General features: G+C 39.2%; 1 protein-coding gene across 5 annotated transcripts in view; it reads right to left on the bottom strand.

Annotated features, from left to right (window-relative positions):
* FGF13 (fibroblast growth factor 13) overlaps window positions 1-27,767 on the bottom strand; it is a 312,175-nt gene that overhangs the window by 30,699 nt on the left and 253,709 nt on the right. For all 5 annotated transcript variants that reach the window (XM_075835901.1, XM_075835904.1, XM_075835902.1 and 2 more), the window contains 2 exons: window positions 27,119-27,229; window positions 19,101-19,204 (listed from right to left, as the gene is read on the bottom strand). In XM_075835901.1, coding sequence (XP_075692016.1) covers window positions 19,101-19,204; window positions 27,119-27,229 — 215 coding nt within the window. The remainder of the gene's footprint in view (window positions 1-19,100; window positions 19,205-27,118; window positions 27,230-27,767) is intronic.

Raw genomic sequence — 27,767 nt, 5'->3', positions numbered from 1 at the left:
GGAGCCTATAGGGATTTCTGCTGCGGATTGCAATGCTGATTTCACCCTTTGCATTGCAATGGGTGAAATTTTGCTGCAAAAATCCAGAAGAAATCCCCAACAAATTTGAAAATCTGTGCCATACTCTTTAAATTTGTACAGATCTTTTTCCCACTGCACATTAAATGGGATTTTGCAATATACACATGAAATTGTCATAGCATTTCTAGCTTTAGAGAGTATGATTCAATGCATCTACTCTAGGCAACAACTGTCAATTTAAAGGGATTGCATGAGATTAGAAAAGGTCTGCTTTTTTTTTTTTTTACCAATTATGAAAATGTACCCAGAGTTTCACAACAAAATATCAAGTTAAAGGGATTTTCTCACCATAGGCATTTATGGCATATCCACAGGATCCACAGGAACATTCCTTGTGGCTCCAGAATGTAAAGGGAGCAACTCCAATAATAACATGGAAGAATGGCTATTTGTGCAATTTTCCCAATCAGGAGAAACATGAATACAAATAGTTCATTGTAAATTGCAGCAAACAGCAGATTCTCATTGTGGTATTTCTAATTGTTAGAAGGATTTATAATGCAATTGAATACATAATTATTACCAGTGATCATAAAAGATTATGGTTGCCGGTAATTTACTGCTCTCAGTAATGTGTCCCTGGACATCATATTCAAACAATTTTTAACTCTTTGTTTTGATATTTGAAAGTGAAATGATGGGAAATATACATAGTAAAAAATACAAGCAATAATGGGGAAAATGGCTTGCTTAAAATATAAGAAAATTGCTTGCTGAAAATATAATTTTATTGGATTTATAATCTAAGCGCCACAGTCTCTGATCCAAATGAGAATGAACATGAGAACTCTGCAGGGTATATATCTGAATTTTCAAGCTTGGGTAGGCGGAGGACGCAACAAAAGCAAATGATGCAATTACACAAATTGGATGCAGTTCTCAGTCCTTAGAAATCTCATATTGTACTTCACAGAACAAAGGCAAATTTATCTCTTACCCTGGAAACAACTTACCTTGTTATCATTTAGCCCATGATGATAATTTCCACCTAGCATTCAGACCATAGCATAAATTAACTTTTTTTTTTTTGAAGGGTACATTCACATTGGCTGGTAAGGGCATATTCATATTGGCTGGTAGTGGTTCAGTAGGAGAATGCACAATGGCTACAACTGGCTTGTCTGTTCTCTTTGACAAATAATACAGAATACGGGCATGGTTTACTCTTTACCATATCTCAACAGACCTTGCCAGCGCTGCTCTGACAGAAAACAGGCTGCCATAAACAGCATCGGTAAAACATTTGCCAAACTTGTCAGATATGCCTTTCAACAATTGAAGCATAGAATGCCCTCAACACTATACCCAATGATACCCATTTTTATGCAAATGTATATACACATACAGTACCACCCAACTGTTTTTCATGGGATTGCCCAGCGAATTGGTCAAAAAATGGGTGGCACTTATGGTTATTTGCATAAAAGTGGGCATTCTCTGAGTATTTTGTGGGTGATCCTGGGCGGATAAGGCAGGGCTTAAAAGTGTCCAATGACTGGGGATGCAAATGTTAGGAGGTATGAACTATATCCTATTGTGGTCAGTCCTGCAGAAAAAGAGTCTGAATGTATGAAGTGAATGAGTTTACAGCAGATTGTACAGTGTACAGTGCCTGGTGCAAAATATACATTAGCAAGATCTGTGTAGAGACTGAACAAGCAGGGGAGATGGAAGATTTCAGCTCTGAGGTCTGCAGAATTTTAAATGCAGCTCTGGTCGGTAATATACAGTAGATTGTAACCTAGGATCAGTACAAGATATGGAATTTACAAAGTTACTCATCTTTTTATGCAAAAAAAGATAATTTTTATATGTAAATTTGAAAAGGTGGACATATATTTTAAGAAGATGTTTTTTTTAATATCAGTTGAAAAGTTGAGCTTTTAGCTAAGTCTATTGTGCTTATTATTTGACATTGAGTATTGAATGCATTTCTCAACTAGATTGAACATACAAACATAAACTGACAAACATTAAAGCAATCATTTTTTATGAGTATTTAGAATTAGGCCAAAAGTGATGCCCTAAGTAATGGGGAAAGACCAAGTGGGTGGAAGTTGGCACAAGAAAACTTCTCTCATTTTGTTCTCATCTAAAAGCTGTTCTGGCATCCTGTTATCTGCTGGGAATGCAAAAGAAATAAGAAACATATATCCAAATTAGAATTAGTAGCGTGCTGGAGCCATATGGCATTAAATAAAATATTTTGAAAAGGTGTTCAGTCTTCTGGGTTTTTTTTTTCATACAAAGGGAAATATGTACAGATGGTTTGCAATATTTTAGGATATTCATCTTCCAAATGTTTGTTGTTGTTAATAATGTTCGTTGGTCTGCATGCCCAGATTAGTACCTTCTAAAGAATTTAACATCGCGGGAAATAACACTGCTATTTTACGGTCCTGAACCCTTCTTTTAGATAATTTTGTCCCTAAGTGGCAGTACTGTCGACAGATGCTGTTTTGGATAAAATCCATCTAACACATCTCCAATAGACAACAACGCTGTAACTGCATCTATACGGTGGAATATTATTCTTATTTTCAGGGTGTACATCGGTAACAATGCCACCATACAGTACACATAAATAACGCTGCTATACTATGTAAATAAATAATCTCTCTATACAGTACACAAATAATATTCCAATATAACCACAAACACAGTGTACTCATTGACAGCACCATAAGAGTGCCCTCAATAATAGCCCCATCATAGCCAGCAGAGTTCCCTCTATAAACAACACTGACTGAAGCGTACTGTCACGATTTGTGCAGCTGGCCAAACAACAGTGTACCAAGATACAATATATAGTCCAAGGACAGTGGTACCTGTGATAGTCCAGACAGCAGCAATGGCTAGGCACAGATGGGATCATGACGGCAGGTGATGCAGACGAGACAGATAACACCAGACATGGTGTAACACAGCAGACGTGGCAGGTGGCAGAACTCGACTCCAACATTATAGCGGGCACAGGAGCAACTACAAAACGGAATACAGGTAGCAGGGCACGGGAACAACGGGAACAGGATAGCACTAAGAGACCATTTGCAAGACTAACAGAGGAATACGAACAACGCTCAGGCAATGAGCAAAAGGGCAGGGCCCTACTTAAGTCCAGGGTGATCATGGTCTAATTAGTGATGTTAACCATGTGCGCCCACTGGCCCTTTAAGGCCGAGCGTGAGCGTGTGTGCGCACCCTACGGGACACAGCAGAGTAGAGTGGAAGTGAGCGCTGGTGTCTCCTGGGGAGGAGATGCGGACCAGGGCTCACAAATCCTAGCGTGCCTCAATACACAATAATGGTAGCAAAGAATAGTGGTATTATTATCATCTGTAGTGGTCAAGGCAAGTAAAGGAGCTAAAGTATCACGGTCATTTAATTTTATTTTTTATTGAATGTGGCTCATGACCTACAATGGTTGGCAATCTCTGTAGTAAGTAGAAGAAAATACAGTGGGGGGGATTTACTGTAAAAGGCCACCCGTATTCTTGCACAAATTGCACATGGCGTGCACCAAATTTATTATGTATTTTAAAAACTTTTTGAAAAGTGAAAGATGGGCATGGCTAAGAGTAGTCTTAAACGGCTTGCTGCATTTGTTTTGCCCATAACACTGGCGTAAAATATGCCAGCTAAGAGGTGGCGTAAGGAAGGGAAAAGTGTTTAACAAAATGTGCCAAATTTATCTTGCAGCATGCACCACTGTGAAAGATTTGGCACAGTTTTCAGCTGTCTGGTCTAGTTTTGTCCTGCCTTTAAGACGATATTACTAAACATCCTCAAGTATCTGCTGGAAAAAGTGTGATTCTGGGCTGCACTGTATGAACAGGATTAGCCAAGATAACCCTCCTACCTCACACTTAAAGTCCAGTTCACACTTTGTCATTTTGGTGTCATTTTTTTCATTACTTTTTTTCCAGTTAAAAAGCAGTTCTTTGGACAATTGCTTGTACAATCTTTTTAAATGTACCAATTTGTGTCTACTAGGTACTATGTTTAATATGACGGCACTGTTTGCATCTTTTAGGCCCTGTTCACACTGAGTTTTTACCGCGAGTAAAAAAAAACGTGTCGCGCTAAAAAGAAACGACATGACCCATCCTGAGGCGGTTTCCGCCTCCAAAACCCCATTTCAATCAGTCAGAAAGGGTAAAAAAAAACACCTTGACGAGTGTTTTGATGAGTTTTTGTCAAACCACTGTGCAAAAAAGTCTGGAGCAGTTTTTGCAGGAGGAATTTTCCTCCTGCAAAAAAACTCTGTGTGAACACAGCCTTACAGTTATGGAGGTTTTGTCTGTAGCTGTCACTCTTATGGAAGTATCGTAGTTGTTATAGAGGCACTGTGGCTCTTATTTAGGAACTGCTACTGTTATAGAGGCACTGTGGCTCTTATTTGGGGAACTGCTACTGTTATAGAGGCACTGTGGCTCTTATTTGGGGAACTGCTACTGTTATAGAGGCACTGTGGCTCTTATTTGGGGAACTGCTACTGTTATAGAGGCACTGTGGCTCTTATTTGGGGAACTGCTACTGTTATAGAGGCACTGTGGCTCTTATTTGGGGAACTGCTACTGTTATAGAGGCACTGTAGCTGCCATATTCATGAGTATTGTATTAGGAACTATGGTTGTTATGGGGAAATTGCAATCTTATCTGCAATGAGGGCAGTGTGACTGTCCCTGTTATCAATGGCATTTATACCATAGAGACAGACCATGTGGATGCTACGGGGCACTCCTTAAAAGAGGGGTTGGCTCCTGGTTGACCCCATCCCTTTTGAAACTGGGTGCGAGATACTGTGTAGGACTCCCCTCTACAGAGGAACTAAATTCTTAGCAAACAAGGAATAAGAAATTTTCCCAAGGGTCCTGGAAAGAGCTTGAAAGGGGAGGGCAAAAACCAGGTCCTAGATGGCAAAACTTGGCACCATCTTTGCTATGGGGCAATGCATGCCACTGATATATATGGTTACAGGTCAGAAATTATAGCTGCACAGTGTACAGTATTTGAGAGTACAGCTTATGGCTAATGAAAATGTAACGTAGTGCGTTTAGGTACATACTATTTGAACTATCTTGTCAAAGATATTGCTGTCAAGTATTCTCAAAAGACTATTAACAATTTAACTTGTTTAATTTCCTTAGCACAAGCAGAAAGTACAATTCCAATTTACCTAAAATACATTCCATGACGACACCTTTGTCACATCAATGCCTAAACCTTCTTGAATAGCCAACAGCTGTTTAAATAAAAGGGCAGGCATCATGGACCACTAGCATATTTCCAGCCTAATTCCAGTAAAATATAACTAATACCAATATTGAAGTCATTCTGCAATCAATAAAGGAGGGTAAATGTACAGCTATATGCATAAAACATAGAAACAGGCAACACTAATTATATTGCATTTGTTATATAAAGATTAAAAATGGAATATATAATGTCTTTCTTATAATGGTATAAATCCTCAAAAAGCCTCCAGAGAATCTACAGACACTAAGTAATCATTATTAAGAATTTACACTGTGTAGAATAGCAGTAAAATGCAAACATTTCCAAAGAGCGCTCATTTAAAATGCTGTTTGAAATAAACCTGTCACTATATTTGGCTTAGTTTCATGCTTTTAATAAGGATATTGGAAAAGGAGAGATTTAAACGTGCTCCAGTACATGTCTAAGCTGGTACACGAGATGGATTATCATAGATCATTACAGCAGGAAAAAAAAGGACAAAAAAAAAATAAGTTTATACAGCGCAGAAAGTATTTTAATGCTAAAACACATTATTCTGGCAGCAAATCTAAGGTAGATGATATCAATTCTGCTCAGGTTTTACCAGGAATTTCAATTTATGTGTTTTTAGAAAGTCAGATCCAGTATAAATATATTCATTTGTATTCTACAGTGTTTGCAGACACGGAGAGCAAACTTGCATATACACTGCAAGATACTTCCATAGTATGTCTATATAAGACTATATCAGTACTGGACCAAAAGTGCCCTATTAGGAAATATGGTGGGCATCCAGATGGGACACCCTCTTTAAGGTGAATGTCTAATTTGTGCTGATTAATTTCTTATAATATCTCTATAGCAAAACGGGGCATTTTTTTTTTTTCTGATACTGAGCTCTAAGATTCCTAAGGTTAAGCCATTGGTATGGAAAGGGCATGTTTTGTAAGCTGCCTCACAGAGAATAATTTGGGATAAAAGAGAATTAAGTTCTGCTGTTCTCCTGTATGCTATATTTGATAAAGAAACCTCTTATGAAATCCTTATGGACTACAGCTCGATGTGACTTATTCTCCCCTATATGGCATGCAGATCACTAGAAGATATGAAAGACTTTAATCTTTTTGCACTCTGACTAAAGTCGGCCATATACTTTAGAAAGCTGTCGGCCAAACCATTATTCGGCAAAAAGCTATTCCTCACGATTCCCCCATGCACGTTCGGCTCGGCCTAAAGTGCATCTGTTATGTATAGGGAGAATGCCGCTGTCAGAGGAGTCTCATCTACTAACGAACAAAAGGATTGGGCATGTTGAAATTCAACAGCCCAATCCTTTTCTCCCCCAACATCTGCCATCGGGGGAAAGTCAGGACGCCGCCATACACATTAGATGGTTGGCCGGTCCCTGACCTAAAGAAAATACCACTATATATTTTATCTACCTAAACTCCGGACTTGGATCTCACTAACAAAAGTGGGCAACATACCCACTACTGCATTCCACTGACAAATCTCTCCAATCTAAATGTAATCTTTCTTCTAGAGATTTTATAAATACAGTCTTAAGAAAAACAAAGTACACCCTCTTTGAATTCTATGGTTTTACGTATCAAAACATAATAAAAAAAAACATCTGGTCATTAGAAGGTCTTACAATTAGGTAAATTCAAACTCAGATGAACAACACCACGACAAATTACACTGTGTAATTATTTAAAGGCGTTGTCCAGTCCCAAAAAATTAATGGCCTATCCTCAGTATAGGTCATCAATATCTGATTGGTTGGGGTCTGACTTCTGGCACCCCCGCCAATCAGCTGTTTTGAAGGGCCCGCAGCGCTGTACGAGCGCTGCATCCCCTTCATTTCCTTTACTTCTAACACTGTGGATTGCCGACATACTTGTAGCAGCGGTTCACAGTATTACAGCCTTTTCCCATTGAAGTGAATTGGAGAAGGCGGTAATATTGTGAACCGCTGATACAAGTGTGTCGGAAACTCACAGTGTGAGCAGCAAAGGAAATGAAGGGGAAGCAGCGATTGTACGACTGGACTGGACAAGCCCTTTAACAAAAACTCAGCCAAAATGGAAATATACATAAAACCATAGAATTCAAAGAGGGTGTACTTTGTTTTTCTCATGATTGTATTTAAGAAAATCTAATGTGATCTGAAGACATATACATTTACAAAAGAGGTCCGCATATTCTACACTGGTTCTCTTAAAAAAATTAAAGGAATATCGCTGCTCTACAGGCTGCATACAGTATACAGCTCTCTTTCCCCAAATTTCCTCACTTGCATTGGGAATGTTATTTTGATGCCTCCTTTACAGTTGAGGATTGCTAACAAGCAATCTATTTACCAAAAACGAAGTGTCCCCTATATGGGAGATTTCACAGAAAACACTGCTGCGCTGGTATTTCACCCCCGCAGTGATTGCCAAATCCATTTCGGACTATGATGATAGATGTTCAAGAGCTTGTCATCAGAATGGGAAGATATACCACATGTGGTGGAGTGGTTATGAAACATTTCAGCTCTGATCAATGATCTTCAATTTTTTAGGCCTGTTGCTAAATTTCTTAATTTCGCCATCTCCACACCAGGCAGGCACTTTGTTTTTTTAGGCCTTAACCTACATTTCGACTTTCATAAAGGATGTTATTGGAGCAGCCAAACTCCTTATAGCTAAATCCTAGAAAAATTATGCTATGCTACATATTCAAGAATGTGTTAGCACCTTCAGAGCCCAATAAAATATGAAACAAATGTTTGCTATACGACAATGTAAACTCTCTCTATTACTTTCCCGCTTTATCGAATTTGAATTAGCAATTCATGCTTTAACGCCCACACACTTGGGTTCTAGTAACTTGTCAACTGATTGATTTATGTCTTTTTTCTACTGTTTCCATATACCAACCTTATATACATTTTTGGATTATCTTGTAGTACGGCTTCCCTTTATTTACCTTTTATACTTTTCTTATTACTATAAACTGGTTTTCCTATCCATTCTCACATCTTTTTAGATCTCTTGTATTCTCTTTTGATGCTATGACATTGCTTTTCTACTATTGTATGTAGCAGCATATAAATGTTTTTTGTTACCAGAGAAAAAAAATGCTGTCTTGTTATCTATAGCAGCCAATCGGAACTCTAGGTGATAAAGGTTAGATTTTTTTTGAGAAGTCTTGATACACAAGGCCCGTTGTCTGGGTTTCCATCTTAAATAATTAAAGCATGTAAATAATTTATCTTATGCCTGTGTTTTAAAGTGGCAATCCCTGGGGCTTGACTAAAAAAATATCTAAAAAAATCATGCTTTTGTTTGACTTGTGCAATCCATTAAAGGAAAACTGCCTGCAAAACTGACACAATGTGTTATGCCTAGGGCAGGGCATGCGGGGGTGGTGAATAAAACAAGGTTTCTCCTTGGTGTTCTTTGCATTTTTGTGAAATGCATCGCCCCTCAGGCCCTACACTTGCCATAACACAATTATCCCTTTTGAGTGTTCCTTTCATCTTTAATACAATAAACAAAAAATGAGGAAAAACTAAAATATTTGCCCGAGTTGGTAACAGGTAAAATTTATGACAAAACACAATTTGCCTATAAGGCAACTAACCCTATTTTCCACACTACTAACTGGAGTTATTGAATTGTTCTATTCACATAATTCCTAATAATGAAAATACAACCCATGAGCCCAGAAACGTTATCACTTATATAGATGTAATGGTCAGTCTCTGCTAACAGCTGTAGAATTAATATACTGTCTATACCAGAGGGAAGCGTTAGTATTGTGTAAAATAGGTTTAGTTGCCTTATAGACAAATTGTGTTTCCTTTAATCCTTAAACCATTAATATTTTCCATCTCTTAGGCCCCATATACACGACCATGCCTGTAATCATGGCCCACAATTGCGGGCACATCCATCTGCATTTTTGGGCCGTGCTCCCATACAAAGCATGGGAGCACGGCCCGTAAAACATGAAAAAAGGGACATACTCCATAATTCCCGACACTGTTCTATGGCACGGACACCCATCCATAGCGATACCAATAGAACTGAATGTGGCTGTAATTACGGGCCGTTATTATGGCTCGTAATTACGGACGAATTTACGGTCCATAATCAAGGCCGAATTTACTGTCGTGGGCATGGGCCTTATAGTAATAAAGGTAAGTTGTTTATTTATGTAGTTATTGTTCTATTATTCATTAATTTTCATTTTTTTTACTATAAATCGTTATGAGGGTTCTGATGTAATTTTGTTTCTTTTGTAATAGGATATTCGATAGTCCTTCAAACGTTGTTGATATTTTATTCCCGCTAATAACGACTCCTGAGGGTCTATTCACACATTGTAGTCATACTGCATTTTGTGTGGTGATTTTGCAAAAATTGCGTATAAAACACAATATGATCACATTGGGTGAATAGAGCCTTATCTGTATCTGCAGGACTGTTTCTCATCGTTTCATCTTTTTGCTCTCTTCTTCACCTAATACTTCTTCTTATGTGAAGTATACTCTTATGACTACTCAATTACCCCTGCACTATTTCTAAATATAATCAAATTACGTAAATTAATAAAAAGATAATTTACTAAATTTAAAAAAGTGTCACCATATGAGGAGACTACAGTTAATTGTTTTGATTATTTACTTTGTAAATTAGTCTACAGAGAAAAATAATTATGAATATAAATGGATTTATGTTTTCATAAATAATTCAGTTTAGCAAAGAATCCAAAGGAGATAGGCCACCTTCACTCGGGGATTTTGTCTAGAGTTTTAAATTCTGTGAAAAAAAGGCATGTAAAAATGGCAGCAGTTTTTTTAGTGCAACATGGTGTTTTTAACTTTTTTATTTAGTGTCCTTTTGTACATGCATTTTTCCTGTCATTTTTAACGATCTACTGAGAAACCTTTTGAAAAAAAAACAACAGATAAAAACGCCATACCGAGATCATGCTGTTTTTTTATATAACCACTATTGACCCCAAAAATGCTACAAAAATTACCTAAACCAAAACACTCTGTATGTAGACATTCTCAAACTTCACTGAAGACGTTAAACTAACCTCTGGCGGCGGCGTTTTTGCCCTCCTGAAAAGTGCGCGAAAAACAACACCAAAATGTGTGAGAACGCTGTGTATGAAACCGGCTCTATATAGGAAAGTGTTTTTCCGTTCCTGATGTTCCATTGGAACAGGCCAGTGTGGCAAAGCTTATCCTCATTTATTGGCTGATCAGATCTTTTATGTGGTCAAAAAATGGTCGCTAGTCGGCCGTACATCAGACACAAAGACGTGCTGCCGATATAATGCTTGGAAACAAACATTAACGATCGATGTGCCTTGTGAATGGAGTTGCTGAAAACCAATTGGCATGCTGTATAATTGATTGGCGCTCATTTTTCCAGCCCGTATCAGGCCCTGTAAAATCACCTTAAGGGAATGTGCACACACAAAATAAAAAACCTCTCAAAATACGGAGCTGTTTTCATTTTTGGAGCTGTTTTTCTATAGAGTCTATGAAAAACGGCTCCAAAAAAAGTCCCAAGAAGTGACATGCACTTCTTTTTCACGGGAGTCTTTTTAAATGCTGTTTTTGGAAAACGAGGCGTAAAAAAACGCCCCGTCGGAACAGAACTTAGTTTTACCCATTGAAATCAATGGGTAGATGTTTGGAGGCCTTTTGCTTCCAATTGTTCAGCCATTTTTCCGGACATTTGCGGCCCTAAAAACGGCTGAAAACACTCCGTGTGAACATTCCCTTACAAGTAATTGCATTCACCATTGTAATATGAAAACGCATAGAAGGTTCAAAGATAAGAATTGAGAAAACTTCGGGCCATGTAAGGTCTCCCTGATTCTGTATTTTACCATAATGTGGGCTTGACTTCTCAACCCGTTAGTGAACGCCCATAGGTGTTTTTACGGCGGTCACTAACGGGCTGTATTCTGATATAGTAGCCTTTTTACGGCACTGCATCAGAATAAAGCAGCACTGCAAGGAGGAGTAAAATCTCCCTGCTCTCAGCTACCAGAGATAGCTGAGGCCTTGGAGCAGACTTGCTTAAGCAAGCGATATCAAAATCAGCATCGATCCCCCCCGTTTAACCCCTCAGATGCGACGGTCAATAGCGACCGCCGCATCTCAGTGGTTTTAGAGGGAGGGGCTCCCTCTCTCACCCCATTAACACACCCACGAGGCGATTGCAGGGTGCCGATGGTTTTTCTGGCAGCCTGGGGCCAAACAAAGGCCCCCAGGTCTGCCTTTAGTGAATGCCTGTTAGGGCATGCAGATGCCGGTTAGTTTTACGTGAGCAGATTGTAATACACTGCAATAAAGAAGTATTGCAGTGTATTATATTAGAAATCAAATAATCCCATAGTAAAGTCCCCCAGTGGGACTTAAAAAAAAAAAAAAAAAGTTTAATAAATGTTATATTGAATAAATAAAAATCCCAAGTAAAAAAAAATGAAAAACCCACTTTTTCCCCTTACAAAATGCTTTATTAGAATTATTTTTTTCTTTTTAAATTACAAATATTAGGTATCGCTGTGTTCGTAACGACCCCAACTATAAAACTGTTATAAAACATTATTTAACCTGCATTGTGAACCCCGTAGAAAAATAAAAAAAATAAAAAACAATGCCAGAATTGCTGTTTTCTGTTCATTCTGCCTTCAAAAAAATTGATAAAAAGCAATCAAAAAGTCACATGTACTCCTAAATGGTACCAAAATAAACTACAAGTCGCCCCGCCAAAAAAAAGTCCCCATACAGCTATTTCAGCAGTAAAATAAAAAAGTTATGGCTCTTATAATATGGCGACACAAAAACAAATAATTTTGAAAAAAAGTGTTTTTACTGTGTAAAAGTAGTAAAACATAAAAAAACCGATATAAATTTGGTAAGGCCGCAATCGTAACGACCCGCTGAATAAAATGACTATGTTATTTATACTACATGGTAAGCAGTGTCAATTTAAGTCTCAAAAAAGAATGATAAAACTTCTGTTTTTGTCTACTTTACCCCGCCAAAATAAATTATATGTATCCCAAAATGGTGCTATTAAAAAGTACAACTTGTCCCGCAAAAAAAAACAAGTCATCATACAGCTATGTCGACGGAAAAAAAGTTATAGCCCTTTGAATGCGTCGATGGAAAAACGTACAAAATTTCTTGATTGCTTGGTCGTTAAGGCCTAAAATAAGCTGGTCACCAAGGAGTTAAGGGATGATTTCTCTAAATCACTTTTAAAACAAAAATGTTTAGTAAGACAGTAGCTAGAATTTTCATGAAAAACTACATAGCAACAAAGCAGTAATTTCTCTATTTAATCTAATTTTCATTTTATATCAAGTATTGAAAGTTCAAAGTTAATGGTTCTTTAAATGTAAATTTAAAAAAAAACACATTGTTCATCAGAAAAACATAAAACAATATTAGTGTAAGAAGTTCCGACCAGATTAATCGGAAGATTATCTCACAAGTTATGTTCTCATTTAACTACTCCTTGATTTGGAGTGACTAAGGATTATTATATATAGACAGCCATTCTGTGTCACATCAGCACTGTTTTGAGGTTCATCAAGCCATGGCAAAAGGACGTCACATTCTCCATGCCTGTCTGTGTTATAATTGGGTTATGCTGAGAGACAGAGAGAGTTCGTCATCCATATTAAATTTGAGAGCTTCTTGGAAGATGGACTTCTTCATTAAAGAACCATGAACATACCATGAATACAGGTAAATTTCTCGGCCATCATGTTGGTTTTTAAGGAAAATATGAGCAATAAATGTTGTAATGGACAAATGTTATAAAAATGTAAAAAAAAAAAAAAAAAACCTTAAACCGGCAAGAAAAAAAGTAATATAATAAAAAGTTGCGTAACACTGAGATTTCATTTTCACAAAAAATGCCGTTATCTGTGTATTTCTCATGGGAAAATGAAGAGCTGTGAATTCTTTTCTGTCACTGAACTGCAGATGGGGAATTCTGTGTCTTGCAAGTAATTACCTTCCTATGAAGGCGAATGTGAATTGAGAAAATCATTGAATGGGTATACAAGATGAAATAGCCTTGTGCAGAGATGATGGTTGTTCTCCGGTCACACAAAGTCTTTATATTTTATAAATTCTTACTTTTTTTGGTGCGTTTATATATAACATTAAGGCGCTTAAAAGCAGTATAATAGCTATTTGGTCTTATTTCTAATAATACAACTTTTAATTGAAAAATTAACCATACCTAACATTATATACACGTAAAGGACGGAGAGTGCAAATGAAAAAATCAAGACACTAATATTTATTTAAAAATGCCACTCCTGTCCCTCTGATGGTGCTCACTAGACATGTGCCCTGTGTGCTGTGTACCTGGGGGAAGGGGGGAATCAACAAGCCACTCTGCCTTGGCCAGGGTATATAAATACAGGGCATGGGCAACAAGCTAAATATTTTACCTAGGTAAATACACAAAATTGTATCCCTCCTAACCCTCCCATAAACCCACCCACCACTGCAATTTTGTACTTTAGCATCAGATCTGGAGCCACAGGTTAGGGAACACTACTATAAAATAACATTGATAGCTTATTATTTCAGAAAACAAGTAGCATTTAGGTTTACTTGTAAGGCCCTGTTCACATCAGCGTTCAGCATTCCATTGTTCTGCTCCGTCAGAAGAGCAGTACATCGAAAATCCCGGCAGCGCAAGTTCCGTTCAACAACGGAGACAACCGGCGCCAGACAGAACCCATTGACATTAATGGGTTCTGTTGGGTTTCCAACGGGGTGTCAGTGGTTTTATCAGAAACAATAGAGCAGCATGCCGCGCTATTGTTTCCGTTTTTTTCTGCAGAATCTGCAAAGGAGGCTCCTAGCGGAGCCTCCAAAGCAGATGTGAATTAGGCCTAAAAGGAAGATCTGTACATACCATGCCCAATAAATAATACCTCAAAACTAGCCTTCTAAAATATCATAACTTGAGATGTCTGCATCCACCACCTCACAAATCATGAAACCACCGCATGATAAATCATATCAGTCCGTAAACCAAATGTGTACACTAAGAAAAATGTATAAATACAAAATAAAATTTTATATACAATAAAATAAAATAAAAATCACATATTCTAAGTACAGCTAAGCATAACTTTCAAACATAATGTACTATATTAATTAGTAATTCTAATAATATTATCAATTTTAAGCCTATAAGTGATCCCACTTAAAAAATAATATAATAACAATATAAATGAAAAGCAAAACCAGAAATTAAATGGTAACAAGAAGCAGAACCATAAGTATGAGTCACAGGTTAGGAGAGTGAAATGGGAGCTGAGGAGCTTGTAATAAGCTGTCACAGTATTCTGGGGAAAGTCATAGCACACGTATTGATTGAGCCAGTTCCCTCCTAAATGTTGGCCAGGTTGCAGGACAGAGATTACGGTAAATCTTTCATCTAATGAGAGTCTATAAAGATTAATTTTGCAGGATCATTTTTGCTCATTTTAACAAATCATCTTGTGGTAAAAAATAACTTCATCAATCTTAATGCTAAAAGGGGCATTCTCCTTCTATTAACGGTCTACAAGAAGTCAGGCAATGGCAACTAAAGAACCAGCTGAAAGATTGGATATAATGTGGAGTAGCAGTGTTTTTTTTTTCTTGTAATATTCTTTCCATTGTAGCAAAATACAGAATTTATTGGTCACTAACCTTTTATCAAACTTTGCATAAATCAATAGTACAAGCAACATATGAAACGTTGTAATATTTCCTATTAGAGAAAAATCTGTCTTTTTTCACTTCATAGCCCCCCACCCTCCTGCCTCCTGCACAGATCATTCACTTTTAACTCACTGCTAAAATCCATCATGAGATATGAGACAGACTATCAGGTCACTAAGGGATCAGGCTACATGCTGCCCATATAAGTCTATGGAGAGGTGAGGGGGAGGAGGGCGCAGGAGCAGAGTGAGAGACACACAGAGACGCAGCAACGGCTTCCAGTTATTTTTTTTATCTCAACCCCAGCGCTGGATTCACAGCTACACTGCTCAGTACTGCTGTATAATGTCCTCCATGCTGCTGCTGCTTCTGAGGGTGTGCTACATAGTGATTGGGGAGCAGGATGTTCTCTGCTCTATGTGTGCTGTGTATGGAAGACATGTAAGTAGTTAGAATCTGCCCCCTAGCTTAGGGAAAACTGAGAATTAGAGATAGAGCCTGCCGAGGGGAAAACTGCCTAAAAATGAAGGATGCAAGTCATAAAATGGCCAGAAAATGTGTTATTCCTAATGTATACACATATGACAGCTTATTCTGTAGGCACCCTGAAAGGTCAGGTAGACTTTAAACTCTAGGAGTCCACATGCTCTGGATTATTTCCATGGTAGATAGTGGAACAATTCATCTTTAGGGTATATTCACATACGTCAGATTTGTTGCAGAAACTTCTGTGATTGTACCATTAATCAGAATGGGGCTTGCAGAAATTCATGCACACGTTGCAGAGATAACCCCATCTAGATGAATGAAACAAATTGTCAGTCACAAAGATTTCTGAAAAACAGACCTGGAAGATAATTTCTGCCATGGATTTTGTGGCAAACCCACAATGAATCCACACCAAAATCTGCATGTGTTACTTGTGGATTTTGAGGTGGATTTTGCAGCGGATTTGCGGCAAATTTTACCCAATGCATTGAAAGTGGCTTTTCCACACAAAAATGAGCATACTTTGGATTTGAAAACATGCAACATTCTCTGAATTCCGTGAAGATTTCTCTGCTACATGTGGATTGGGTTTTGAAAAATCCATCCACTTGTATTGTAAATTGCTGCATATTTGCAGTGCAGAATCCCCACCACAATAAATGAAAATTCATCACGTCTGACCTTACCCTTGAAATTGCTGTGGATTTTCAGTGTGGATTCCGCTCTGAATCTCTGTTGTAATTAACAGTACAATATATGTCAATGGAGTTTTAAAAACCATGCGGAATTGAAGGAATGCTGCGGATATTCTAATTCACAGAATATCAATTCTGTTCCAGATTTTCAATGCGGATTTCACCCATTTCAATGCATAAAGGAAAATCTGCACCATAATCTGCATCACAATTCGCATCAAAATCTGCATGTAATACTTGCAGAATTCATTGTGGATTTGCTGCAAAATCCACTGCAGAGATAGTCTGCAGCATGTGGGCTCAGCCTAGTACGATTAAATCGAATCTATATTAGACAATCTGATTGGACGTGAATATTTTATTGTGTATTGTGAGATTGCTCATCATGTATTATTGAAATTAGAGTCCTATATAGAGTTCTAATTATTTCCTATTGGTGATAGATAGTGGAGTGCATGCATTTTTTGTAAAGCATTGTGGGGATAAAATAAAGTAAAATATATATATAAAATAAAGAAAAAAATGATTGCTGTAAATAATTGCAATGAAGAACATAATTAGCTTTGTACATACAGATATAGCATAGCTGCTATGCAGTATAAATGATTTGCTTATTTGTGATATAATACAATGTATTGATTATGATTTTCCATAGAGTGGGAGATAGAACCTACTACATTTTTTTGTTATGGGTTGTATGACATAAGAACCACATGGCTGCATTCTCCCAGGACCGGCACCACTCTTGTCCGTAGGTTGTTTGTGGTATTGCACCTCCGTCTTATTTAAATGAATGGAACTGAACTGCAATACCACATTGATCCATGGACATGAGTGGCACTGTTTCTAGATGATTCAGCCCTGGTTTTCTAATTTCATACTACCCCTTTAACTCTCAAAGGCATATTTATTATTACTGGTGTTTCATCAGTGCACACTATTTACTAAATACTGCGCTGGTACTGAGTTACGCCAGATTGTACCTGGTGAAAAAGGTACAACTCCTTTGTCTTTTTCATAAAAAAAACTCTAACAGCATGCTAATTTGTAAATATCAAAAAAAGTAGTGGGGTGCATGATAAATATTATGTTTATCCTGAAAACTGATGCAGCGATATTGATAAAATATTCCCCAATGAGTAATCTTAATATTCAGCTCTGCTACATCTGTAATTTGTGTTTATTGTAATTTATGTACACATTGTGACCTGATATTTTTGCCACTGCACTTAGTGGGTTATTGGTTTTAATTTAGCCCGTAAGGGTCTGGAGCCCCCCCCCCCCCTATATTGATGAATCTTTACTATGGGACACATGTTTTATTAGTGGCAGACGGTTACAGGTTGTTTTCATGGTGCGCACCAAATGTAATAATATTCCAGATCTCCATTTTTTTTTTTTTTTGCACCTTTTAATATTTAACTCATAATAAGAGGGGTGATGGGACATGTCAATATATTGTTCTTATGGTCTCATTCACATAACCATTTTACCGTTTTTTCCTTGAATGGCTCTAAAAGACGGATAAAACTTTCTGTTGTGAAGCTTCATCCTTCTATACTCTGCTTTCTGCTTTTCCTTTAAAAGAAAATGTAAGAGAAAACCATGCTACAAAATGCTAATGAAGTGTAAATGTGTGTCTGCTCCTTTTATAAAATGCCGCACATGAACCACAGCTCTAGGCAGTTATACATGTGCTCCATCCACCTCGCTGTGTACCAAGGATTATCACAGCTGCCGCACAGCGGGCATCAATTTACATAAAATAGGAGCTGCTTCACCGATCAATCGCCATTAGCATGACCGGTATTCATGATATATAGTTATATATCCTCTATATCTCAAACTGATAGATCTTAATGTAAGTAGATAAGTGGCTGGTATAGAGTGAATTCCTAAATAGGAATTTTATATATGACTCCTGTTAATGAAGGAAAGAAATCCTCATTTTCACTAATACGGTCAGAATATTCATATAGCCCAATACACTCACTGTAAAATCATTGATAAGGCCTTTTTACACGGGCCAATTATCGGTCAAACAAACATTTGATTAGTCAATGCACAAGCAAACGCTTGTGCATCAGCGGATTGTATCGTTTATGCTGCAAGAAACAATATTTTTGTCGGCAGCACATCTCCCTGTGTAAGCCGACAGAAATGTATGAAGATGAGCGATCATAGTAACGATCGCTCATCCCAATATATTACTGATCATAGCTCCTTGTAAAAGGAGCAAACGAGCGCCGATCAACGAGCTGTCTCGTCTATCGGCGCTCGTTTACACAACCCGCGTCAGGCCGTGTAAGAGGAACGTTAGGCCTAGCGCACATAGACATATTATGAGTCCGCGTTTTATGGATCCATAATACGATGTCCATATAATTTTATTGACCCATACAGTACCTCCATGTGCCTACAACTTTATACAGAGGAACACAAGGTAGTTTCTCATAAAAAAAGAAAAACACACCATGCTCTATCCCAGACCATATCACAGTGGTATTCTCCTCTAGAAGCAATGCTTCTAGAAATGAATACGGTGTTGCACAGATGTACCATATGGCGGCACACAGAGGACATACAGACCTGTAATATTGAACTGTAAGGATATGGCTTTGGTTTGGGAATGAGGACTTATTATTTTGGTCCCATTACATCATACAGAAGAGTTTATTTTCCTCAATTTTGGCACTCTTGTAGTAGTGAGAACACAGGCAAATACTTTGATTTTTCAACATACATTCAAAATTATATTTATTATAATAACCATGAAAGCGAAGATGTAATTCACACAAGTCCAAATATTATCTTTATTAATTCCACTAAAATGTACTTACTGATGTGTACAGGTATCCTTCACTGTTCATGGCTAGGTATAATTTCGTTTGAACACCTTGAATAGCCACCACTCGTAAGCCAACTGGTATGAGGTTAAACATAGCTGAAAGAGAGCAAACAAAATCAAGTTCAAACACTGATTTTATATATATATATATATATATATATATATATATATATATATATATATATATATATGTGTGTGTGTGTGTGTGTGTGTGTGTGTGTGTGTACACAAAATGTGTTTAAGTGTCTTTAAGCATCACAACAATCCTGTTAAGGGTGCCTCGTAAAAATCATGAAGTAGCTATAAGTGGATCATTAGTTCACAAGGTCTTTAAGCGATCCCCATATGTGATGAACGGTCTATATTACTGGTGAATGAAAGATGTTGCTATTATCAGAAATCTAGAAGACGCTGTTAGTTTTATATAATAATAATAATAACGCAGGCAGGAGTCACCATATACTTTTGTGTTCAGTTGTTTTGATAAGCAGGCAGATCCCACTGGTCCCCAACTTCATGCTGCGCAAATTTAACATCCTCTCTGCCTTCCGTGAGGGCTTTTTATGGGAGACATACGATTAGTCAATATGCCCCAATAGTCGAGTTGAGCTTACCATGAAACTAAACACTCTGTGAATTTATACATAGCATGCAGCAGGTAGATCGTGAGGATCAGCCATCCACAACTAAACAGTAGGGCTATCTATCTATGTCACAAACAAATACACAGTCAACAGTGAGGTCCCTGTTCTTCCCAAACCTCTGTCCCTACCTACTTGTACGACCCGACCTAAATGACGGCGCACACCTGTACGGCATTCCCTATACTAGTACAAGTGAAACTGACAAACGAATAAGACAAAGACAGTACGAAATAACAAAGGGTCACCTGGGAAGTACACGGAGGGAGAGGCAGGGCAATTGCGCAATGGACAAGTCCGGGCGCAAAAGGCAGGGTCAGGCAGAAAGGGTCAAACCGGGAAAGTGCGGAAAAACAAAAGACAAAGAAAAGTCAGGAGGCCCGCCGTGGTCAGGGGTCACAAAGGAGTCAAAAAGCAAGTCACTCAGGGGAGTCTGCAACAAGGGAAAGCACCAGGCTAGGTAACTTTAATTACAGGCAAAGGCCAACTACCCCAGGCTGAACTAAATAAGGAGAGGACGGGAGCTCAGGAACATCAGCCAGGCTTTGAGCTCCTATTGGCTGCAGACTGCCTCAGTCTGCCAAGCCGGCTGATGCCCGAGTGAGTGACTCCTGACGTCCTGGAGACCGAGGGAGCCGCAGGAAGGGAGTACGTGGCAGTACCCCCCTTCTACGAGGGGCCACTGGACTCTCCACCCCCGAACCAGGGTTATTCAGATATTTTTTAGGAAAGTTTCTTATAAGTGTCCGCATGTGGATATCTCGGACTGGGACCCAAGTCCTCTCCTCTGGACCATATCCTTTCCAATGGACCAGGTACTGAATAGACCCCTGAACCTTTCTACTGTCCAGCAACCTGGCCACCTCGAACTCCTGTCCCTCGGGTGTCAATACTGGGACGGGAGGTTTCCCTATGGGAAGGATGGGGGGAACAAATCTCTTCAGAAGGGAGGAATGAAACTTATCATGAATGCGGAAGGAGGGGGGCAATTTTAAGCGAAAGGAGACCGGGTTGATCCTCTCCATGACCTCATAAGGACCTTTTATTGGCTTGAAGCCGCTGGCGGTCCTGGGCTGCCCTGAGATTACTCTGGACCTGCTCCCAGATGACGCTCAAGTTCCCAGTGAGAGGCTCCACTTCAGGGTTATCTGATAGACATGGGGAAAATGAAGAAAACCGGGGATTAAAACCAAAATTAGCATATAATGGAGAAACTCCTGACGATGTGCTGATGTGATTATTGAGGGCAAATGCCGCAAGCATCAAAAACCTGATTCATTTATCCTGGGCGTCGGACACGACGCATCTGAGATACTGTTCCAGAGACGGATTGGTCCTCTCAGTCTGGCCATTAGTTTCTGGATGGAAAGCTGATGAATAGGACAAGTTTAGTCCTAACTGCTTGCAGAACGGCCTCCAAAACAACGATACAAATTGGACCCCCCTGTCAGAGACGATGTTAACAGGTACCCCGTGCAAACGTAAAATATGTTTAATAAAGAGGTTAACTAGCTCTTTGGCATTGGGAAATTTCTTCAGGGGAATGAAGTGGGCCATTTCACTAAACCAGTCTACCACTACCCAGATCACCGACCTGCCCTGGGACAAAGGGAGATGGGTGATAAAATCCATGGCTATATGGGTCCACTGGGGCACTGGAAAAGGACACAGCAAGCCTGCAGGTCAGGATCTGGGAGCAGCCCTGGCCACCAGAAACCACGGGTGACAAGGTCCCTGGTACCAGAGATGCCTGGGTGACCTGACAGGACTGAGTCATGACACTCCTGGAGGAGCCTCAGCTGGAGGTGTAGGGGTACAAACAGTTTGCCCTCTGGAAGGGCTTCAGGGGCAGAGTCCTGGCTGGCCGTGACCTCTGTGGGCAGGTCAGAGTCTACGGTTGCCACTACCACACCAGGAAGTAATACCCCTCCGGGTTTGGTCTCAGGCGGAGGGGTGGCCAGAAAACTACAGGACAGAGCATCAGCTTTAATATTCTTTGAACCAGGCCTGTAGGTAACAACAAAATTGAACCTGGTAAAAAATAGAGCCCATCTAGCCTGTCTAGGGTTAAGTCTCCTGGCTGATTCTAAAAAGACCAAATTTTTATGGTCAGTCAGGACCGTGAAACCGATGTCTTGCCCCTTCGAGAAAATGGCGCCATTCCTCCAAAGCCCATTTGATGGCCAGCAGTTCCCGATTACAAACATCGTAATTTTTCTCAGTGGGAGAGAACTGACGGGAAAAGAAGGCACAGGGTCGGAGGTATGTGTGAGAAGTGGGACCCTGAGACAATACTGCTCCCACACCCATCTCGGAAGCATCCCCCTACACAATAAAGGGTTGAGTTTGATCCGGTTGGATTAGTACCGGGGCAGAGGAAAAGCACCCCTTAAGGAGTTCGAAGGCTCGGACCGCCTCCAGAGACCAGTGGAGGAGATAAGGGGTTTGGCGATTACTGAAATTTTTGGATAAAACGTCTGTAGTAATTTGCGAAACCTAAAAGCCTTTGGAGGGCTTTCAGGGAAGCAGGCCGGACACATTCAGATACCGCCTGGACCTTGGCAGGATCCATGCGGAAATCCTCAGGGGTAAGGATGTGTCCCAAGAATGGCATCTCTTGAGTACCAAAAATGCATCTTTCAAATTTAGCAAACAAATTATTCTCCCTGAGAATGTGGAGGACAGTCCTGACATGTTTGGCGTGCAAGTCCCAGTATTTGGAAAACACCAAAATGTCATCCAAGTATACCACCAAGAGCCCCAGAAAGTCTCTAAAAATATAATTTATGAGTGTCTGGAACACAGCTGGCGCATTACATAGACCAAAGGTCATCACCAGGTACTCAAAGTGCCCTTCGGGGGTGTTAAAGGCAGTCTTCTACTCATCCCCCTTACGAACTCTAATCAGGTTATAGGCCCCCTGCAGGTCAAACTTAGAGAACCATTGGGCCCCCTGAACCTGATTAAAGAGATCGGGGATGAGCGAAAGTGGGTGTTGGTTCATTATGGTGATATTGTTAAGCTGTCGATAGAGGGTCGGAGCCCCCCGTCTTTCTTCCCCACAAAGAAGAAACCAGCACCTAAAGGTGATGAGGAGGGGTGGATGTACCCCTTGTCTAGGCTCTACCGGATATACTCCCTCATCGCTTCACATTCAGGGCAAGGTAGATTAAAGATTTTACCTTTGGGGAGCTTGGCTCCAGGTAACAGGTTGATTGCGCAATTGTGTACTCGATGAGGAGGTAACTCTTCAGAGGCTCTTTTAGAAAAGACATCACTGAAGTCCTGAATAAATTCAGGAAGAGTGTTCCCCTCCTCAATGAGACTGACCCTTAAGGTGGACATACAAGATGACAAACACTTCTTACCCCAAGTAACAAGTTCCCCCGTCACCCAATCTAAGATGGGGTTATGCCTGCGCAACTAGGGGAGACTTAATAAAATCTCGGTGGGTAGCCCCTTAAGGACAAACATAGTACATTCCTCAAAGTGAATTGAACCAATCTTTAAACAAAACACAGGGGTAGACTGGAAAACGTTCCCGCAAGCTAATAGGGAGGAGTCTACCCCTACTAGGGGAATAGGAACAGACAAGTCAATAAGGGGTAAACCAATCGACAAAGCAAAACTGTGGGAAATAAAATTGGCAACAGACCCCGAGTCCACAAAATGCAGAGCCTATCCCAGTCTTGCCCAAAAATGACACCTGGGCTGGCAACAAGACCTTATTAAAACGAACAGGAAATACCTATGCGCCTAAGTGATCTCCCCGATGACCACTTATGTGCGGAAGTTTTCCGGAGTCTTCTTTTTGCGTTTGGGACAGGTGCTGAGTAGATGGTTCGCGCCTCCACAGTAGAAAAATAAGGCATTTTTGCGGTGGGAACTCCCTGCGAACTTTCGGATCTCCTGTGATCCCTATCTCCATCTGTTCCTCCTGGCAGTCAGCTGAAGAAGATGGCACTGGGACAGCTCGAGACCTAGGAGGCGCGACTAGAGTAGGAGGACCGGACCTTTCCTGCTGAGGCTCCCAGATGCGTCGGTCGAGACGGACAGCGAGATGCATAAGCTGATCTAGGGAGTCGGGGGGGGGGGGATAACTTACTAGCATGTCTTTCAGGGCATCAGTCAGTCCTAGCCTGGAGTGGTAGTTCAGGGCTGAGTCACCCCAGGTAGATTCCACTGACCACTTCCTAAACTCAGAGCAGTACTCCTCTACTGGCCTCTTACCCTGATGAAGTCCCCCTAACTGAGTTTCAGCAAACGCTGTCCTGTCGGGTTCGTCATAGAGATGTCCCAGGGCGGAAAAGAAAGCTTAGACAGAGGAGAGTTGGGGACTAGTGGGAGATAAGGAAAACGCCCAATCCTGTGGTTCCCCCAGCAGACGGCATATGATGATCCCCACACGTTGAAACTCAGAGCCAGGACAATGGGGCCGTAACTAAAAATAAAGCATGCAGCTCTCACGAAAAGATGCAATTTTTTTTCGATCGCCAGAGAAACGATCGGGTAACTGGATTTGGGGTTCCAGCACAGGTGCGGGAGCGTAACACCTGCAGCCACCTGCGGGGCATGCTCCTGCTGGGGGATCCTCTGGGCCAGATCCTGCACCAATTGGGTGAGACCCTGCATTTTCTCTGTTAACACTACCAAGGGGTCCATGGCAAACAAAGCCAGACAACAGGAAAGAGCAGGTAAAAGGCCTGTAATTCTGTCACGAACAAATACACGGTAAACAGTGAGGTCCCTGTTCTTCCAAAACCTCTGCCCCTACCTACTTGTACGACCCGACCTAAACGACGTCGCACAACTGAGCGGCGTTCCCTATATATCTCTCATACCTATCTATCTATCTATCTATCTAATTATATCATATCTATCTATTTATCTATCTATCTAATATCTATCCATCTATCTAATATCTATCCATCTATCTATCTATCTATCTATCTATCTATCTATCTATCTATCTATCTATCTATCTATCTATCTATCTATCTATCTATCTATCTATCTATCTATCTATCTATCTAGGAAATGCAAAGAAGAACTGCACCACAGATACTTGAAAATCACCTCTACCAAAGGTTTCGTGTGTGCAAGCCTCCAGACCACCAATAGTCCAAAATGTAGGAATTCTAAAAATATTATATTATAATTCTGCTTGAGAAAGGTCCGGACTAGGACTGAAACGTAGCAATTTTACACATGGGTGAATAAAACGATTTCACTTTTTTGAATACTACGATGTCGAGCCCTGCCTATTTTTTGAATTCCAATCTATCTATCTATCTATCTATCTATCTATCTATCTATCTATCTATCTATCTATCTATCTATCTATCTATCTTATTATCTCATATCTATCTTATTATCTCATATCTATCTAATTATCTCATATCTATCTATCTATCTATCTATCTATCTATCTATCTATCTATCTATCTATCTATCTTATTATCTCATATCTATCTTATTATCTCATATCTATCTAATTATCTCCTATCTATCTATCTATCTATCTATCTATCTATCTATCTATCTATCTATCTATCTATCTATCTATCTATCTATCTATCTAATATCTATCTAATTATCTCATATCTATCTATCTATCTATCTATCTATCTATCTATCTATCTATCTATCTATCTATCTATCTATCTATCTATCTATCTATCTATCGCATATCCATCTCATATCTTTCTATCTATTGCATATCCATCTCATATCTTTCTATCTATTGCATATCCATCTCATATCTATCTATGTATGAATATATTGATGAGCGATAAATCTCTCTCTGAATTTTTGTTTTGTTTTCTAACTATCCTATTATTTAAGTTAATATAAGTGAACCCACAGATAAGACAACTTAAATTATTTAAAGTTTGCTGAACATTATGCAGGAAAACTTGAACTTTATCTGCTAATGATGTTCTATGCAACGAAATGACTTGGGTTAAACTAATTTAACAGAGGTTAACGGAAACGCTAAAGTCATTTCTGAGAAATTAGAAAGCTGATGAATGGCTGGATAAACCTTATTATTCTAAGATAGGAATGTTAGGAAGGTGCCACTGTCCCTCTCTTTATTACAGGATTGATGGGAACATCACTCAGTACTTCTTGGATGTAAATATATGTAGTCCATTGAATTTTGAATCTAAAGTAGCGAGCCCAACACTGAGAACAATGGCGGTCATATACCTATGGTGGAGTAGTCAAGCTTGTTCTTTATATATGTTATGGTGTGAATACCTGGCATGATGAGTTGATATATACACTATGTGTTAAGTCTAGGCTGACAATCATAAATTAATAGCATAATGAGTACAACTAAGCAGTCACAATATAACATCATATTATGCTCCCTTATGACATACTATTACTTCTAAAAAAAAAAAAAAAAGGGGAAAAATTAGGGACTGTTCCTAGGTTAGAGTTACAGATGGCATGCAAGTGTCATTTATTAGTCATTTTCAGATTGATCCATACGTTTTTTTATGTCTCAAATACTAATGACGCAGGTCTATTTTCCATGTAACACAAAATACCCCCCCCCCCTTTGTGTAGGGAAGAGTTAGATAATTCTCGACGGTTTAACAATGGATAATAAAACAATGGCACGTTAAAAAGCCAGAACTTTACTCTATTTAAAAAAAGTTTGCAATGCGCAGGCTTTTCTTGACATTATCATGCAATAATAATAACAACGGATGCATTTGCTATCGTCCTAAATGGATCTACATTCCAGCAATTTGTGGCCATCTGCCTTTCATATCTGCTTTTATGAGTCTAAAAATAACACTTATCACTCTGGAACTTTCCAGAACACTAAGTGATAAAACGGTTCTGCGTCCGTACTCGAGTAATAAACTCTTTGAGGCGCTGGAGATGATTACTATAAATTAAAAAGCAATAGTAACCCTATTGGATTATAAGGGTGTTACAAATTCAGTGGTCTACATGGACTGATCAGGGGCAGAAGGGGTTAAAGTAGTAACTGGGTAAAAGAGAAGTGGGAACTAATCTATTATTGTCAGAATGTGTGGGTGAATATATGTCCTTTGATGAAATGTGATACAACCTAGAGGACATCTCCGGATCTCCATGGAGATAATGTTTGATTTTCTCCTAGATGACAACAACCTCGCCCTGCTCCTCAGCATATTTTTTATAATAATAACATTCAATTTATAGCATATGTTTTGTTGCATGGAAAAATTGCAGCTCAGATGCCAGTCTCTTCTCTAGGTAACCCACCTCTGCAATATAGGGATGCCATGCAGTGTCAGATGCCATGCAGTGTCAGACTAAAGCATGCAGATATAGTCAGGTATGAAAAAGAAGGTTAGGAGCTACTTACTGTAACTGCTCTCCTCCTCCTTTGTTCCATCAATTGTGCCATCTGCTTGGAGCTGCAAGTGGTAGCCTTGCCTGCTATAGAGTTTTGTGACTATACCTTTGAGTTGAGGCTCTGTAAACAGATTATACAAGGCGTAGATTAGAACTAATTCATCATCATAATACACATAATGAGTGAAGTTTCGAATCGGTTCATAATTTGCACTTTCATATATATCACTAATCATTAAAATGTATTGAAATCCTCTTAAGTAAATGAATCACAAATAAAGGATCTTGATCACAATATTAACATTAAAAAGGTTGCTAAACATAATAACAATAGTAAAACAGTTGTTGAACTTAACAATAATAAAAAATATGTTACATTTTCTTAAAGATCACTCATATTGTGAAAACTTAGCAACCCTATACTACAGATGTAGCAGAGCCGAGTTTGTTCTTTACCAATGAACCATTCATGAATGCAGTGTGGACTAAAGCGAATATAGTATGCTTACAAGGAGTCCTTTGTAATACAGGTAACACATCTAAACATTGACATTGTGCAAATTAATTCATTCAGACGAGAGAAAAAATAAAACAGAATTTTCTTAATGTGATTTATAAAATAAACATGACCTGCAAAGGGAATTCCCTTTTCTGCGTAA

The sequence above is a fragment of the Rhinoderma darwinii genome, chromosome 8 (assembly GCF_050947455.1).
Source record: "Rhinoderma darwinii isolate aRhiDar2 chromosome 8, aRhiDar2.hap1, whole genome shotgun sequence".
NCBI classification, from domain to species: domain Eukaryota; kingdom Metazoa; phylum Chordata; class Amphibia; order Anura; family Rhinodermatidae; genus Rhinoderma; species Rhinoderma darwinii.
This window is presented reverse-complemented; position numbering and strand designations above follow the sequence as displayed.